The 13,703-nt window shown below is 38.5% G+C and overlaps 1 protein-coding gene across 4 annotated transcripts in view; it reads right to left on the bottom strand.

Annotated features, from left to right (window-relative positions):
• ADCY2 (adenylate cyclase 2) overlaps positions 1–13,703 on the bottom strand; it is a 219,193-nt gene that overhangs the window by 103,916 nt on the left and 101,574 nt on the right. For 3 of the 4 annotated variants that reach the window (XM_083827173.1, XM_083827172.1, XM_083827175.1), the window contains one exon: positions 11,884–12,033. In XM_083827173.1, coding sequence (XP_083683299.1) covers positions 11,884–12,033 — 150 coding nt within the window. Of the gene's footprint in view, positions 1–11,883; positions 12,034–12,277; positions 12,521–13,703 lie in introns of those variants that run through there. The other variant, XM_083827174.1, reaches the window with a different exon arrangement.

Below are 13,703 nucleotides of genomic sequence, written 5' to 3'. Positions count from 1 at the left end.
AGTTTCTATCATCAGAAAACACATTAGAACAGGAGGAGGCTGGAAAGAATTTATCAGTGGCTTTGGTACGACTTTAGAAGAAAAGTGTCAGATTTCAGTGAAATAAGGGAATACATGGAGTGGAAGTTCAGGGAGGGTGTTTACTTTCACCACTACAGCATTTTTAAAAAGTTAAGCCAATTTTTATCACAATGTAAAATTTTCTTTCAGCTATGATCATATACAAAGCTTCTTTTCAAACAGAGCTACATCAAGAGCTAAAGCAGCCGCAATTTTTGAGTTTGCTTCCTTTATTACTGCATCTGCTCCCAACCAGATTATTTTTTTCTAATAAAAGTACATTTGTTGATGATAAGGACAACTGTTCACATGATAATTTAGATTTATACAAACACACAATGTAGTGTTGCTACTCAACATTCTGGTTTAAAAAATAGTACAGTAGCACAGATTGAATGGGTTACTATCCAACAAACTGACAGATTTCAAAATACAGTTTACAGTGCATATTTACGTGAATATTTTGCGTAGCATGTCTGAAACATAACTGGTTTCCATAAAGACATTTTATAGTCTGGAAGAATAAACAAACTTACTGTTACTAACAGGAAAGTACATGTCTCAGTGTCCTTACTCTTGGAGTGGTTTTTCAGGTATGTAGAGGCTCAAGCACCTGAGGTTGGACAGGCACCTTTTAGCCCTAGCAGTAACAATTTTGACCTGCCCGTATCACCTGCCCTTCCCTACCATATAAATTGATTTCTCTCAACCTGAAAGACTTAAAGAACAAAATATGACAAAACATAAAATGTGGTTCTGAGAATCAGGAGGGCATACAGGCCATGAACATCCTTCAGGGAAACAATTCCTAGACAAACTACATACTCGTAGTCTCTCATTTGAGTAAGCATCCACGTGTACATCACATGCAGGATTCTATGCAACGCCTCAAATATCAAAGGGCTGCCAGAAGAGGAGTCTGGTGACTTAGGGAAAAGACTGTCATAATCCTAACACTGTCTGAGTACAAACTGCTAAATCCAGTAACCTTTCTAATAGGATGGAAAGGGTTTTTCTCTGTAAAGGAAAACTCGACAAATCCTTCTGAGAAATTATGCTGCATATAAGAAAATAAAGACATTTCCATACCCACTATGCACCAAAGATGAATGCCATCTATGAAATAAAACACTAAAAGAATGGGACACTGGGAAAACCCTTGGTTGCATACAGTGTCTGACCCTGCCCTGTAAAACCTAGTATAAATGGTGCTGGTTGTGCTGATTTCCACCTCTTCTACACTAGTAGTTCAATCATCATGAAAAGTACAGCTTGTTGCATGAGGAGGTTGAGGAAGAAACAAGAAGCTATTGCTGAAATGATTTCCTATTACACTAATCGAAATCACATTTAGATTCCACACAAATATCAGATTTCTATCCAGTGGAAAAACCCAAATGAGTCTGCTAAGAAAACATCCTGCAGACAGATGAAAGAAATCTAAAATCCATCAGTTTGGCAAGTACAATCCCAAAATAGCAAGCAAAGTTTTCCTAAGTAGATAGAGAACTGATATTCTTAATTCTTGGATACTTTGGAATCAAATGCAGAGTGACTTCCTCAAGAACTACAGGAGAGCCAAAACAAATATGTTGTCACCCATAAAAACTTTATGGACTCTTGTTCTTCCAGCTGTGAGGATCATCTTCAATGATAGCATTTAAAACCCAAGGATCGTCAGGTTCCAGATGATGATATTCAGAGTTCCTGAGATGCAGAGTTCCCTCCAATTCCTTCATGTGGGGATGTGGCCCAAGAGCACGTTTCACAACAGTGTGCAGAAACAGACGAAGAAAGTCCTGAAATCAGCTGCCTTATCTATACCAGGACAATTAAAGTTATCTTGACTTACCTTGTGTCTTGTCTTACCTTGGGATGAGGGAACGAGTGAAAGAGCAAACATCACATAGTACATCAGGATTCAAAAGATTCATGAAAATGATCCTGAAAATCACCTTTGGAGTATGGGAGATGATACCTACTAGTGGTTAAACATGAGCCTGCTTCTCTTCCCCTTCATCTCCCAGCAGTAGCTGGAGGCAACGTCATTTTGGCATTCACACCAACTTTTCGCAACGTGAATGTCAAATGAGACAACACAGGAGCAAAGTAAAGGTAGCTCCAAAAAATGTACCCAGATCTATATGAGAAGATTGCTTTGGAGCAAAACATAGTCAGGAGATCAACAATATTATCCTATGGACACATGGTGGCCACTGTTTGACAGGTATTAAGGTATTTTCAAGTCTCCGTATACGTCTTCGGCTTTCCTTGAATGACCTGTACCCTCACGAAGTTCAGGTAGAGGTGCCAAAGCTAGAAAAGAGACAGATTGACAGCTAGAAGTTGTCAATCAGGAGCGAACAGTCATGGAGAAACACCCTGCCAGTGACTTTCACAGGAAATAGAGCCCTTGCCTGAGATCCACAAAATATTTTTGAGAATGTTTGTTTCTTCTGTCTAGGAGAGGGGATTAGATAAAAGATCCAAGTCAAAGCACAATTCATTTGAAGATGAGCTGATGGAGCACCATACAAGAAACGTTAGTTTCCCTAATTGCAAGGGCAGGCTGTTTTGTAAGGGAATGGAAGTTGGGGGGGCAAGAGCCAGAGCAAGGAAGGCAAGCCTCAAGACCTCACCAACAAAGAACTAGGAAGTCTTGTCAGTAAGTCAGGGTGAAGATCATCTCTGGAGATGGTAAGCAGGGTAAGCCACAGTCCTATGATCTCTAGCCAAGTACATTGTGGCATGCATGCCTGAACAGAAGCCCTAAAGTCAAGTCTGTGGGTCAGGGACCGAATCAACAAGGCAGGTGGCACAGGTGTGACTGCACTGCAGCTGCAGTGTAGGTCAGGTCCCCACCTGGCTGAGGCTCCACCAAGGGTGAGCATCAGCAGAAAAGCAAGAAAGGAGGGAGACCCTGCTACAGCTTCTTACATCTTTCTTCCTAAGCATTATTAGCAATCTTGCCTTGCAAGCGACCAGCTCAACTCCTAGAGCATTGTGGAACGGGCTTCTAAAGTTGACATCTGCTTCTCGGAATGGGCCTTTTGTTTCACGTACTTGGAAATAATGTATTTTCAAAGGGGTGTTTCCTACAGTCTGAAGCCCTCTGCATTCAGGGAGAAGATTAAAAAAGGGTCGGGAGAGAAGAGGAAGAGAATACCATAGGATGGGAAAGTTGATTGACTGACAATGTGGAAATGGTAAGAAGTAACATCTAACTAGGCCGCTGACAAGGAAATGAATTTCTGAAAAATATTCCAACTTAGCCAGACTGGGGAGAAGACCTTAGGACAGTTAACACTCCTTACCTTGTATGATGTGTTCACAAAACAGCAGGGAGGAGGAGTACAGTGGTACATGGCTCTAAAATGTTCCCAGCTTAACTTGTTTAGCACATGTCCACTGCCAATATGAGCATTTGTATGGACAGTCAAATGAAAAATAAAAATTATTTAGAAGTGACCTAAAGAATAACCTGATTATTAACAATGCTAGAAAAAATACATAAGTATCTGTGAGCAGCAATACACGGAGTATTTAAAATACCCAAAGGATACTAATTCAGAATCAAAGCACCTATTTACTATATGGAGGCCACTGGAAGCAATAATTCTGGGAAGAATATTGGGTTCATGATATTTAACCCAATAAACAGAATCTGCCAGCATGCTGCTGCTGCTAACAAGGCCAATGTGACCCACAGACTTGTAAAAAGACTTATTTCTTGGATCTTTACCTCTTCATCGGATATTCACTGAGAACATTATTGGTAACAGTGTGTTCAGATATGCTTGCTATAAAAATGATATAAGGAAACATGAATGAGTTCAATAAAAAGGCAAAAGAATAATCAGATGCCTGGAACTTCCTATTAGAGCTTAGTGTTCTCTATTTGTAATATTATGAGAACATCTGTGACACAACTGAGATGTTCAGTAGGTGAAAAAAAGATTGGAAGGGGCCTCTTGGTTAACAGAATCTGTGTATGGTTACTAAAGGTACAATATCCTGTAATCCCTATTTGTAGGGCAGATTTTATTTAATGTAGAGAGCTGAAGAATGACATAACAAGGAAGGCAAGGACAAAGGGATCCAGCTGAAGTTAAACAACTTGTAGCTGGAAATGAAATGTCAATTTAAAAAATGAGGCAATTAATTATGGGAATAATTAACAATTGAAAACTTTGGACTCACTGTCAAAAGATATTCTGTTTTTCAAAAAGAACTACATTTTAGCTATTAATTTTAGTTTTCATGATGTGGCTGACAAAATTGCAGGTGGCATGACAAAAATTAACATTTGCCTGCCAGCTGTATATTTCATCAGGATTATCGGAATATCTATGAAAATGTGGCAATTAGTATCTGCTTAAACTACAGATTTTCCTTTAAAACAAAACAAAGCAGCATGACTCATTGGTTTATCTGAGGATGTTAGATGTTATAAATTACTGCAGATCTACCCACTGAGAGAAGCTGCTGAAATCTCATCTGCTTCACTGCAAAATAGTAAGGGACCTTTTCTCTCTATGAAGTCCCGAGGTAGGAAAAAAAGCATTACATGCAGGAACTGCAGTCTCTCTGTTGAGCTGTGCAATAGATACTTGTCCAAGATGTTTGCTAAGCCCTTCATTTCAAAATGGTGGACATTATGAGGGTCTTCTTAAGGATAACTAGGCTTCCAGGATTCTCTCTCGACAGGGCAGAAGCCCCTAAGCAATTTTTGAAACACTGAAGATTATGAAAGAATAACTCCAGGTCTTAAAACGAGATGCAGGTTGCTAATGTAGTACATCAATTTGCAGGCAAAAAAAAAACCACAAGTATCTTTTCTGCCTCAAAAAAGCCCTGGTCAGCAAGGCATATATATGAAGCCTGCGTACTTTCTATCACTACCTTTGCTACTCTCTTTTGATCTACAAGTCATGGTCATGACACAAAAGTAAAGCACCGTAACTGACTTGGATAATAAAAGCCTGTAGTGCCTTATTTGTCAGCCTGTGCTGTACAAAAGATGTTCCACAGTCACTTTTTAAGACTCACAAGTCATAGGGAGCAGGAAATCTTTTTTCCAGTAACTGTTATATTTATTGACTAGCCTACTGTCTGAGACCCTTTTTTCAAAAATCATAGCAGTCTGTTTAGCACTAAGAAAGCATGAATTTAACCAACAAGTAGCATGAGCTGCAATGAAATAAGAGGGAAAAAAAAAGGCAATTCATGCCCCACAAACTGAAAGCTTACTAATAAATGTATTGAAATGTTTGCAGCAGTAAAGAAGAGGGAGCAAAAATTGTAATCCAGTGGATGGAGGGGGATGGGAAGCACATCTGGGAAATATTATAATTCTGTGCTATATGCAAAGCTATGCAAAATAAATGCATTAACTTTAATGCCTTCTAGGTGCCTCTCATAGCACTACCATCTTCTTTGCCATAAATGACAGATACTTGTTTGGTAATGCTTGTTATTACCAGATACAGAACATACTAAACTTAAGCACCTCACCCTAGAAGAAAATATAAAATTGCGTTCTTATTTCCATTTTCCTTGTTGAATGACAAAAGGCAGAATGAACCAGGCTATACTGAGATGTCTCCAACTATAATTGAAGTGAATGAACAGTATAGTCACTATTAAACCAGAGTAAATGTCAGGGATACATTTACAATGCACGTAATGATGCTGTTAACAGAATTAGGCTATTTAAAGAAGTGGAAAAATCTTTGGGGTAATCCAGCAGCTACTGCACAGTCACTACGAATGATGGTTAAAGTTTCACTTGTTCTACTACCACTACCAGGAGAACCCTAATTATTCTCTATCCATTCCATGCACTTAAATACACTTTTTTTCCCCAGAAATATTCAAAAATTAAATGTATGTTCCAGAGATTGGAAAGAACATTGTTCCACTGTAGTCACCAATATCCTGACAAAGCAATCCCTAACAATATTTAGAAAACACAAGACTTTCCTGTAAAGAGCTGAAAAACAGGTTGTCTAGCTCTGATGACCTGGGCTTTGTAAATAAATCTCTAGTAAGAAAATGGTGGTCAATAGGGACAAGCCCAAAATATCATTCTGGATACACCTCATTATCAGAATTTGTCCAGCTCGGAACAGTAACAACTCCTTAGAAAAACCAAACACCCTATTTCAAAGACCTTTGTTAATGTCTAAAGCCAAAAATAATCTTGAACCACTGACACTGATAAAACAGAATTAAAAGAATAATTGTCTTTCCAAAATGACTAAACTGTGAGGCTGTTATATATGCGTCCATTTCTCTGACAGACCTAATAAAGCAAAGATGCATGTGACAGTGATTTTTGAATGAAATAATTTAAAAATGATCTTCCACATCAAATTACAGTTACAGAATATAGAAGCATACAATAGAAAGTATTAATACTTACAATAACTTAAGTTATTGTCCCTATTACCACTTCTACTAAATCAAGCTTCCTGCTTTGTTGTACATTGTTGTACAATGCTAATGTTAACTTTCATGTGATATTTTACCTCTTTCACACGTTACACTAAACCATAATCACCATTATAATGTCCATGAAACACATTATAGGGGTCATAAACAGAAATAACGGTACTAAACAGCTACTGTAGGATGAGAAGGATAACTGCGATGGAAAAGGCAGAAAGGTATCACAAATATTATATAGTCATTTTATTTAGTCATTGTATAGTCATTATTTTCAACCATAGGCAACTGATATACTCTATAAAAGTATGTTATTAGCCATATGAAATTTATCAGTGAAATGTGCTTTCTAAAACATAACATAGCTCAAAACAAACTAAGACAGATGGACCCATCAAAACTCAGTGCCCAAAGCAGGCTCATAAATTCATATTTTGGACCTTGAACAAGTGACCCACTTTTTGCCCATCTGCACTGAACATATCTGTATCTAAAGATTTTATGCACAACACCATTAAGTTTAAACCAACCAATGCATATATTAATTTAAATTTACCAATGTGTACTGATTTACTATTTAAAAATACTGATCATGTGAAATGACTTAGCATGAAAACAGTAAAGAAACATTTCTGAAATGCAGAATCAAAAGAAGTACTTTCAAGTCTCCAGTTGAAAACCAGGAACCTATTCAAATATTTTTTTTTAAATCAAGTTTTGGATTTTCTGTTGAAATATTGAACCTCTGAGGAAAATTAATTGCAGACTCAAAAATAATTAGAAAACATTCTTCTAATCGTAATACCATCATGCTTATTTAATCCATTTCAATTCTGAATAATACTTCTTCAGAGACTGGGAAATAAAAAGTTAATGAAGTAGTAATGGGTACGGATATGCCCTATGTAATTTTCAAATCACTTCACTTTTGACAACAAACATACACTTCTTGCAAAATTACTACTATTCTCATCAACAAGTTGGAATAAAAATGGCTACATATTTCTTGTGTTACTCTTCAGTAAGCAAGAGTCAGAAACCTGGAAGAATTTTGTTAATACCCAATAGGATTTCTTATACAGACACCATTCATTTGCCTTTATAGGATATGATGCAAGAAGACACTTATCTTTTCATTTGTCTCTATTTGAAATCACAGCATTCATGCGTTTTTCAGCATTCAGAAAGACATTAAAGAAAACTACAGGCTCACAGAAGGAGCAGGTTGGAAGGGACCTCAGGACCATTGTCCAATACCTTGACCCAAACAGATCTAAGTTCAATAATAGATGAAGTGCTCAAGGCCTCTGTAGCCCAGAAAATACACTTTTTACCACAACATTAGAAGAACATCTTTCTTTACACACCATATTTAGACTTCTCTGAGCTTTCCTTGGCCTGATGTTAGTGGAAGGAGCCATGGCCTGGTGGGCAGAGGCCTGCTGCCTGCCCGGTGCCAGCTTTGCTCCAGGAGGGCACGAGGCAGGGTCTGGCACCCCCGCACAGCTTTATGCTCAAGTAACACCAGTATCATTCACCTCAGGACCCCGAGGGGCACGCAAAGTGTCACACTCAAAATCTTGTTTATGGGCAACTGGGAAACGGTTTGTGTGTGTAACTATCTATCAATCCATCCTGAGGCCTTGCAAGCGCAGTACAAATCACATGGCCTGACACTAGCAGTGGCAATCCCCCATTGCTGGGCAGCATGTCTACACAAGGCTGAGGACAACAGCAGAGAAAAAGGGAAGATATTAGAAGGTTTTCTTCATAACAATTTTAATTGTTTACACTTTTCCGAGTTAATGAGATAATTTGGACTGTGACTGTTACTATTATTGTAACTGAAATACTGCTAATAATTGTATTTTCACTAGATTGTTAAGACTTTAATTAGACTCAGAATATATTCTGAGCTCTGTATTCGCAGTGCGCTCCCTTTTGCCCACAGTAGTTGAGGCCTAACAATTGGTGCAGATGAGTTTTGAAGTTTCTCCTAGCATGCCCAGAGAAGCTGTGAATGCTCCACCCCTGGAGGTGTTCAAGGCCAGGCTGGATGGGGCTTTGGGCAACCTGGTCTGGTGGGAAGTGTCCCTGCCCATGGCAGGGGGTTGGAACTGGGTGATCTTTAAGGCCCCTTCCAACCAAACCATTCTCTAAAAGAAAGAAAGCCAGGAAGCCCTCAGAAAAACTGTGCTATGTTCCTGAAAATATTAATAGGCTACATTTTAAAAATACATTAATTGAACATACAAGAATCCACATTTTATAATATTCACTCCAAATAAAATATTTCAAATGTTTCTGTTCTTCACTAATGGCCTCAAGTATCAGAAATGCATGAGGTCTTTCTGTTTTGGACTCATTTTAAAGCAATTTTGAAGTATTGCAGTGCTTGTAATGAATGGTTCACCATGTTTCAGTGAAAAAATTAAAATGCCATTCAATGATTTAAAATCTCATTCATTTTCATCTGCTACCTGAGTGTTGTTTCCAAAACCATCATTATACTGCCTCCTTTTTAAAGATAACATTTTAGAGAACCCACTGAACACCAACACCTTACAAAGATCTCTCCGCTCTGTTGTAAGAACTTCTTAGACTATTCCTATGCCTTATAATACAAAGCACCAGAAGATAGAGAGAAGAGCAATTATGTTAACTACTTGTCAGCATCAAGATCCTGTACTCAGTGTTAGTGAGTCATTACCCCTACAAACTGTCAGCCAGGCTGTATCAGTGAGACAAATAATGTAATGAGAGGCTATTTTAAATATGTATCTTGAAATAAGTTTGCAAATCTACAGAGGTCAGAATAGTTTCACAATTCGTTTTATGTACACTGAAAAGTTAGAAAAGCTGCGTGAGAAACACCAAAGCAGGCATCCAAAATAACGCCTTTTGCCACAGGAGTTTGAAACTGATTTTCGCAACACTAATGGGATTAAAAAAAAAAGAACACAGACAAAAAAGAAATAAATAAACAGTTCATAAAAGTCATGGCTCATAATACACAAACATCTAAACATATACACTTGTAGGCAAGCACATATTATAAAGGGCAAACCCAAACCAAGCCTAAGTATTACATCTATGCAATAAATCATATGAAATTGTGAAGGCCTTGAGCACATTCATAGGCCTGAACAGCCTCACCTGGGCCTCCAGCCACCACCTCTGCCCATGGGCCTAGAAGCCCCATTTCAGCTCAGCCCTGGGTCTTCAGCCCTGCCTGAGTTATGCTGTAGGACCTGGCTGTGGACCCGTCATATCTTGGTCCTTGGTTGACGTCCCAGCTTCACCTCAGACCTGCCTAGCAATTGCTGGATCTGACCCTGACCTTCCTTCTTGGCCTCAGATCTCATCACCACAAACTTTCTTGATGTTCTGGACTCTCACTTGACCCTTGCAGCCAGTACTGGTTTTGGCCAGCCCACCTTGTACTGTGGGACAGGGCTCGTGAGACCCCAACCCTTCTCGGAGATGTCATCACCTTTGGGAGTAGCCAGGCTTTGCTCTGCCTTCACAGAAACACACAGCAGTGTAGATACAATACTTCGAACTTGTATCTGGGTATATATACACACACCTCTGTTTCACCAGATATTAACATGTGTTAGTCTCCCTTGAAAACACTGAATTCAGTGTTTCTCTTGAGTTCTTTAGAATAATTGTTGAGTGGTAATTCAATATAAATATCTACTAATATAAAATTGGTGTTCACAGAAAGGTTATTCAAAGACAAAGAAAACAATTGAAAAGTAACAGCCAACTACATCTGGATGGCTCTATTCTAAAACAAATTAGGAGGAAATTAATGGAGTAATTTGGAATATGAATTGTACCTCTTACATAAACAATCACAAAAGACATGATGTCCATGAGTGCAAATTTGATCTAGATCCCTAAGCATTTAGAAGCACATCCTACGCTCTGCACTTGTGTAAAAGTAGCTTGTGATGCTTCTCACTGAATTATTATTTTGTGTGTGTGAAAAAGATATCGTTTCAAGGGTAAGACTCCAACCTTTCACAGGCTAATAAAGGTTTTGATCAAACCCAGTGTTTTTTAATATGCACCTGCTCCTTGTGTTTCAATGTATCTCTATCCTCTATAAATAGTCATCAATATTATTGACTTGCTACCTGAATACTAACAATGGGGATGATCATCTTAGCAAACAAACAGTATTAAAAGACAGACTGAAGCACATCCACTTCTGGACTAAAGCTTGCAGACACAGAAGTACATCACTCTGGAGAAGAGTTCTTCTCAAATTAATCCTCATTTACCTTTTCACATTTAAATATCTGGCATTTGTAAGTGTTATGACAAGATATGCATCCTCTTGTCCTTTTAGCTGCAAAAACTGTGACATGGGTTAAGATGCATGTTATAGGGTTGAGAGGATAAAGGCTGAAGAAATCTACGTAAGAAGATCAGATGATCCAGTTGTTTATCAGAGGTCAGAAAAATCATTAATATTCATTGCATACTTTGGTTACTTCAGTTTAATGAGTCATTGATCCATCTGTTATTAACAACAAAAATGTCCAAATGCAGACCTGCAATGCACTGAAGTGTGTACATGCCTTACTTAATTTGATATATTTATCAGTGGGCTCTATTCTCTGACCCTTAACAGTTCATAGAAGTTTCAGTCTGGTGACCTTGAGAGCAAAATATACCTATCTTCTTTACTACTTGATGAACTAATTTGTATTTCAAATTCTCTTAAATGAAACACCTATCCGTCAGGATGATAGGCACAGTAAAGAAGTTGCGAAGAGACAAAGAACTATATAAAGCAATCAGAGAAACCTTTTATTCAGCTGCTACAATAAATGACAGATAGTCTCATTATGCAATTCCCCTAGCTCTTCTTAACATACCTGACCCCTAGAACTATATCACATGATTCATCAGTATTGTAGTTTCAAATACTTTTCAAGAACAGTGCAGTAATATCTTCTGGCAATGATTTTACAGTACCAGTCTGGGGCATGAAGAACTGATGATTCCCAAAGCATACAAGTACATCACACAGCTCAACCAATGAGGACAAAAACAAGAAACAAAAACTATCTATATAGCATTTCCACTTCCCTTATAAAAAAATATTTTCATAAAACAAATAGAAGAAGAAAGAAGAATAGAAGAAAATATGCACATGATGACACAAATAATCATAATGCCATCTTATATTCAGATGGAAATTGTGCAAAACCCCATACAAAAGATTTTGTGTATTTCATCAAATCACTTTCAGTAATTCAATAAGTGTTCCTGCACTGACAAACATGATCATACAGTGACAAATAGGGAGGTGATAGCGTGAAAACATCAAAACAGACCCAAACATGAGTGTGACTTTACCTGTTGCCGCTTCTCAAATTCCAGCTTGATACGGGATTTGATGCAGTTGCATGTGTCCTGATACGTCTGCTGCAGTGCCAGTTCCATGAGGTGTTTGTGGTATGCTCCTGCCAAGTTTCCACAGATGAAAATGATTACATTTGCCAATATCTAGGGGGTTAAAAAAAATGTGTCAAGAAACTTATTTAAATTAGCAGATTACAGTCCTAACCTGCAATGAAAGATTGCTGCAGCAATTACATATTTTGCTTTCGTTTGACCCCTAGCCAAGGTTCACCTTTCAAAAAGCCTTCACAATCAGTGGAAAAGCCCCCACAACTATTCTGTTTTCATTTAGGATGAAATAAGAACAATCATGAACAAAATTTGTCTATTCTATGAGGTATACACTTACCAAAAAATAAATTCAGCTCATGTTCTACATCCACTGTTGAGTATTATTTAGGTGGAAGCATGATCTACTGCTGTAAAATGATAGCTACAGCTCCTAGAAACAACACCAGAAGCCACATGATTGCCAACTTCTTCTGGAAAGATATTTTCTTTTACAGTGACATACGATTAAAGGGTAAAAAGACACTAATGTCAACATCCAGACTTGCATTTTATCTCACCCTGACCCACAACCACCTGTCAGTCAGCTATAAACATCAGCATTGCTGAGGCTGAGCAACATTTACATTGCAAGAGGTAACATCTCTCCTCTAGAATACGCTTTTAACTACTGTCAAAACACCGCATTTGCCTAAAACACAAAGCTAAACCTATAAAATTTACTTTCAGGCTTACAGCATCAGATGCTCGATGTGTACAACAGTACATGAACGCGAGAAATAAGTTTGCTTAAAATCAGGATAAAAATAGTTTAAATGTAACATTTCTTCTGAATTGGGTGCAAAAGAGATGACTACAGAAAAGCTTTTGAACTCAAAACAGTTTTATATTTCATTTTAAATCATCACTGCTTGATTCTGCTTTGATGTCAGTAACGTCATGGTGCTCTCAGCAGACATGGATTAGTGAACAAAGAACTTGTGAGAGATTACAGCAGAAGGGTAGTGTGTACACACTGACAATCACAGCTGGTTTTTGAAATGAAATTGTTAAACGAGAACAAATGTCTGAAAATAAAGATCACTGGGCACAGAAAATTCTCAGATATGCAGTGGAAAGTTTTTTGCCACAAAGTGTAAACTGATGTTAATCAAAATCAATAATCAATGCTGTCATGAATTGTCACAGAACCAGAGAATGGTTTAGGTTGGCAGGGACCTCTGGAGGTCATCCGGTCCAATTCCCCCCCTCCCCGCTCACGCAGGCCCACCTAGGGCAGGTTTCCCAGGACTGTGCCCAGCTGACTTTTGAAGATCTCCAAGAGGAAGACTCCACGACCTCTCTGGGCAACCTGTGCCAGTGCTCAGCCATCTGCATAGCAAAAAAACATTTCCAGATGTTCAGAGGGAGCCTCTTATATTTCAGCTTGTGCCCACTGGCTCTTGTCCTGGCAGTAGGTGCCACTGAAAAGAGCCTGGCTCCATCTCCTTTATATATTCTCTCTTCAGGTATTTACCCACACTGATACTTTGCCCCAAGCCTTCTCTTCTCCAGGCTGAACCATCCCAGCTCTCTCAGTCTCTCCTTATAGAAGAGTTAGTTGCTCCAGTCCTTTCACCATCTTGGTAGCCCTCCACTGGGCTCTTCCAGTACATCTAGCTCTCTCTGAGGGGGGCATCACTGGACAGAATACTCCAGGTGCAGCCTTACAAATCTCTACGTACAGACAGCTCTTCAAAAGCTGCACATGAACTTGCTAAATGTAC

This window comes from Anser anser (genome assembly GCF_964211835.1).
Source record: "Anser anser genome assembly, chromosome: 2".
NCBI classification, from domain to species: Eukaryota; Metazoa; Chordata; class Aves; order Anseriformes; family Anatidae; genus Anser; species Anser anser.
This window is presented reverse-complemented; position numbering and strand designations above follow the sequence as displayed.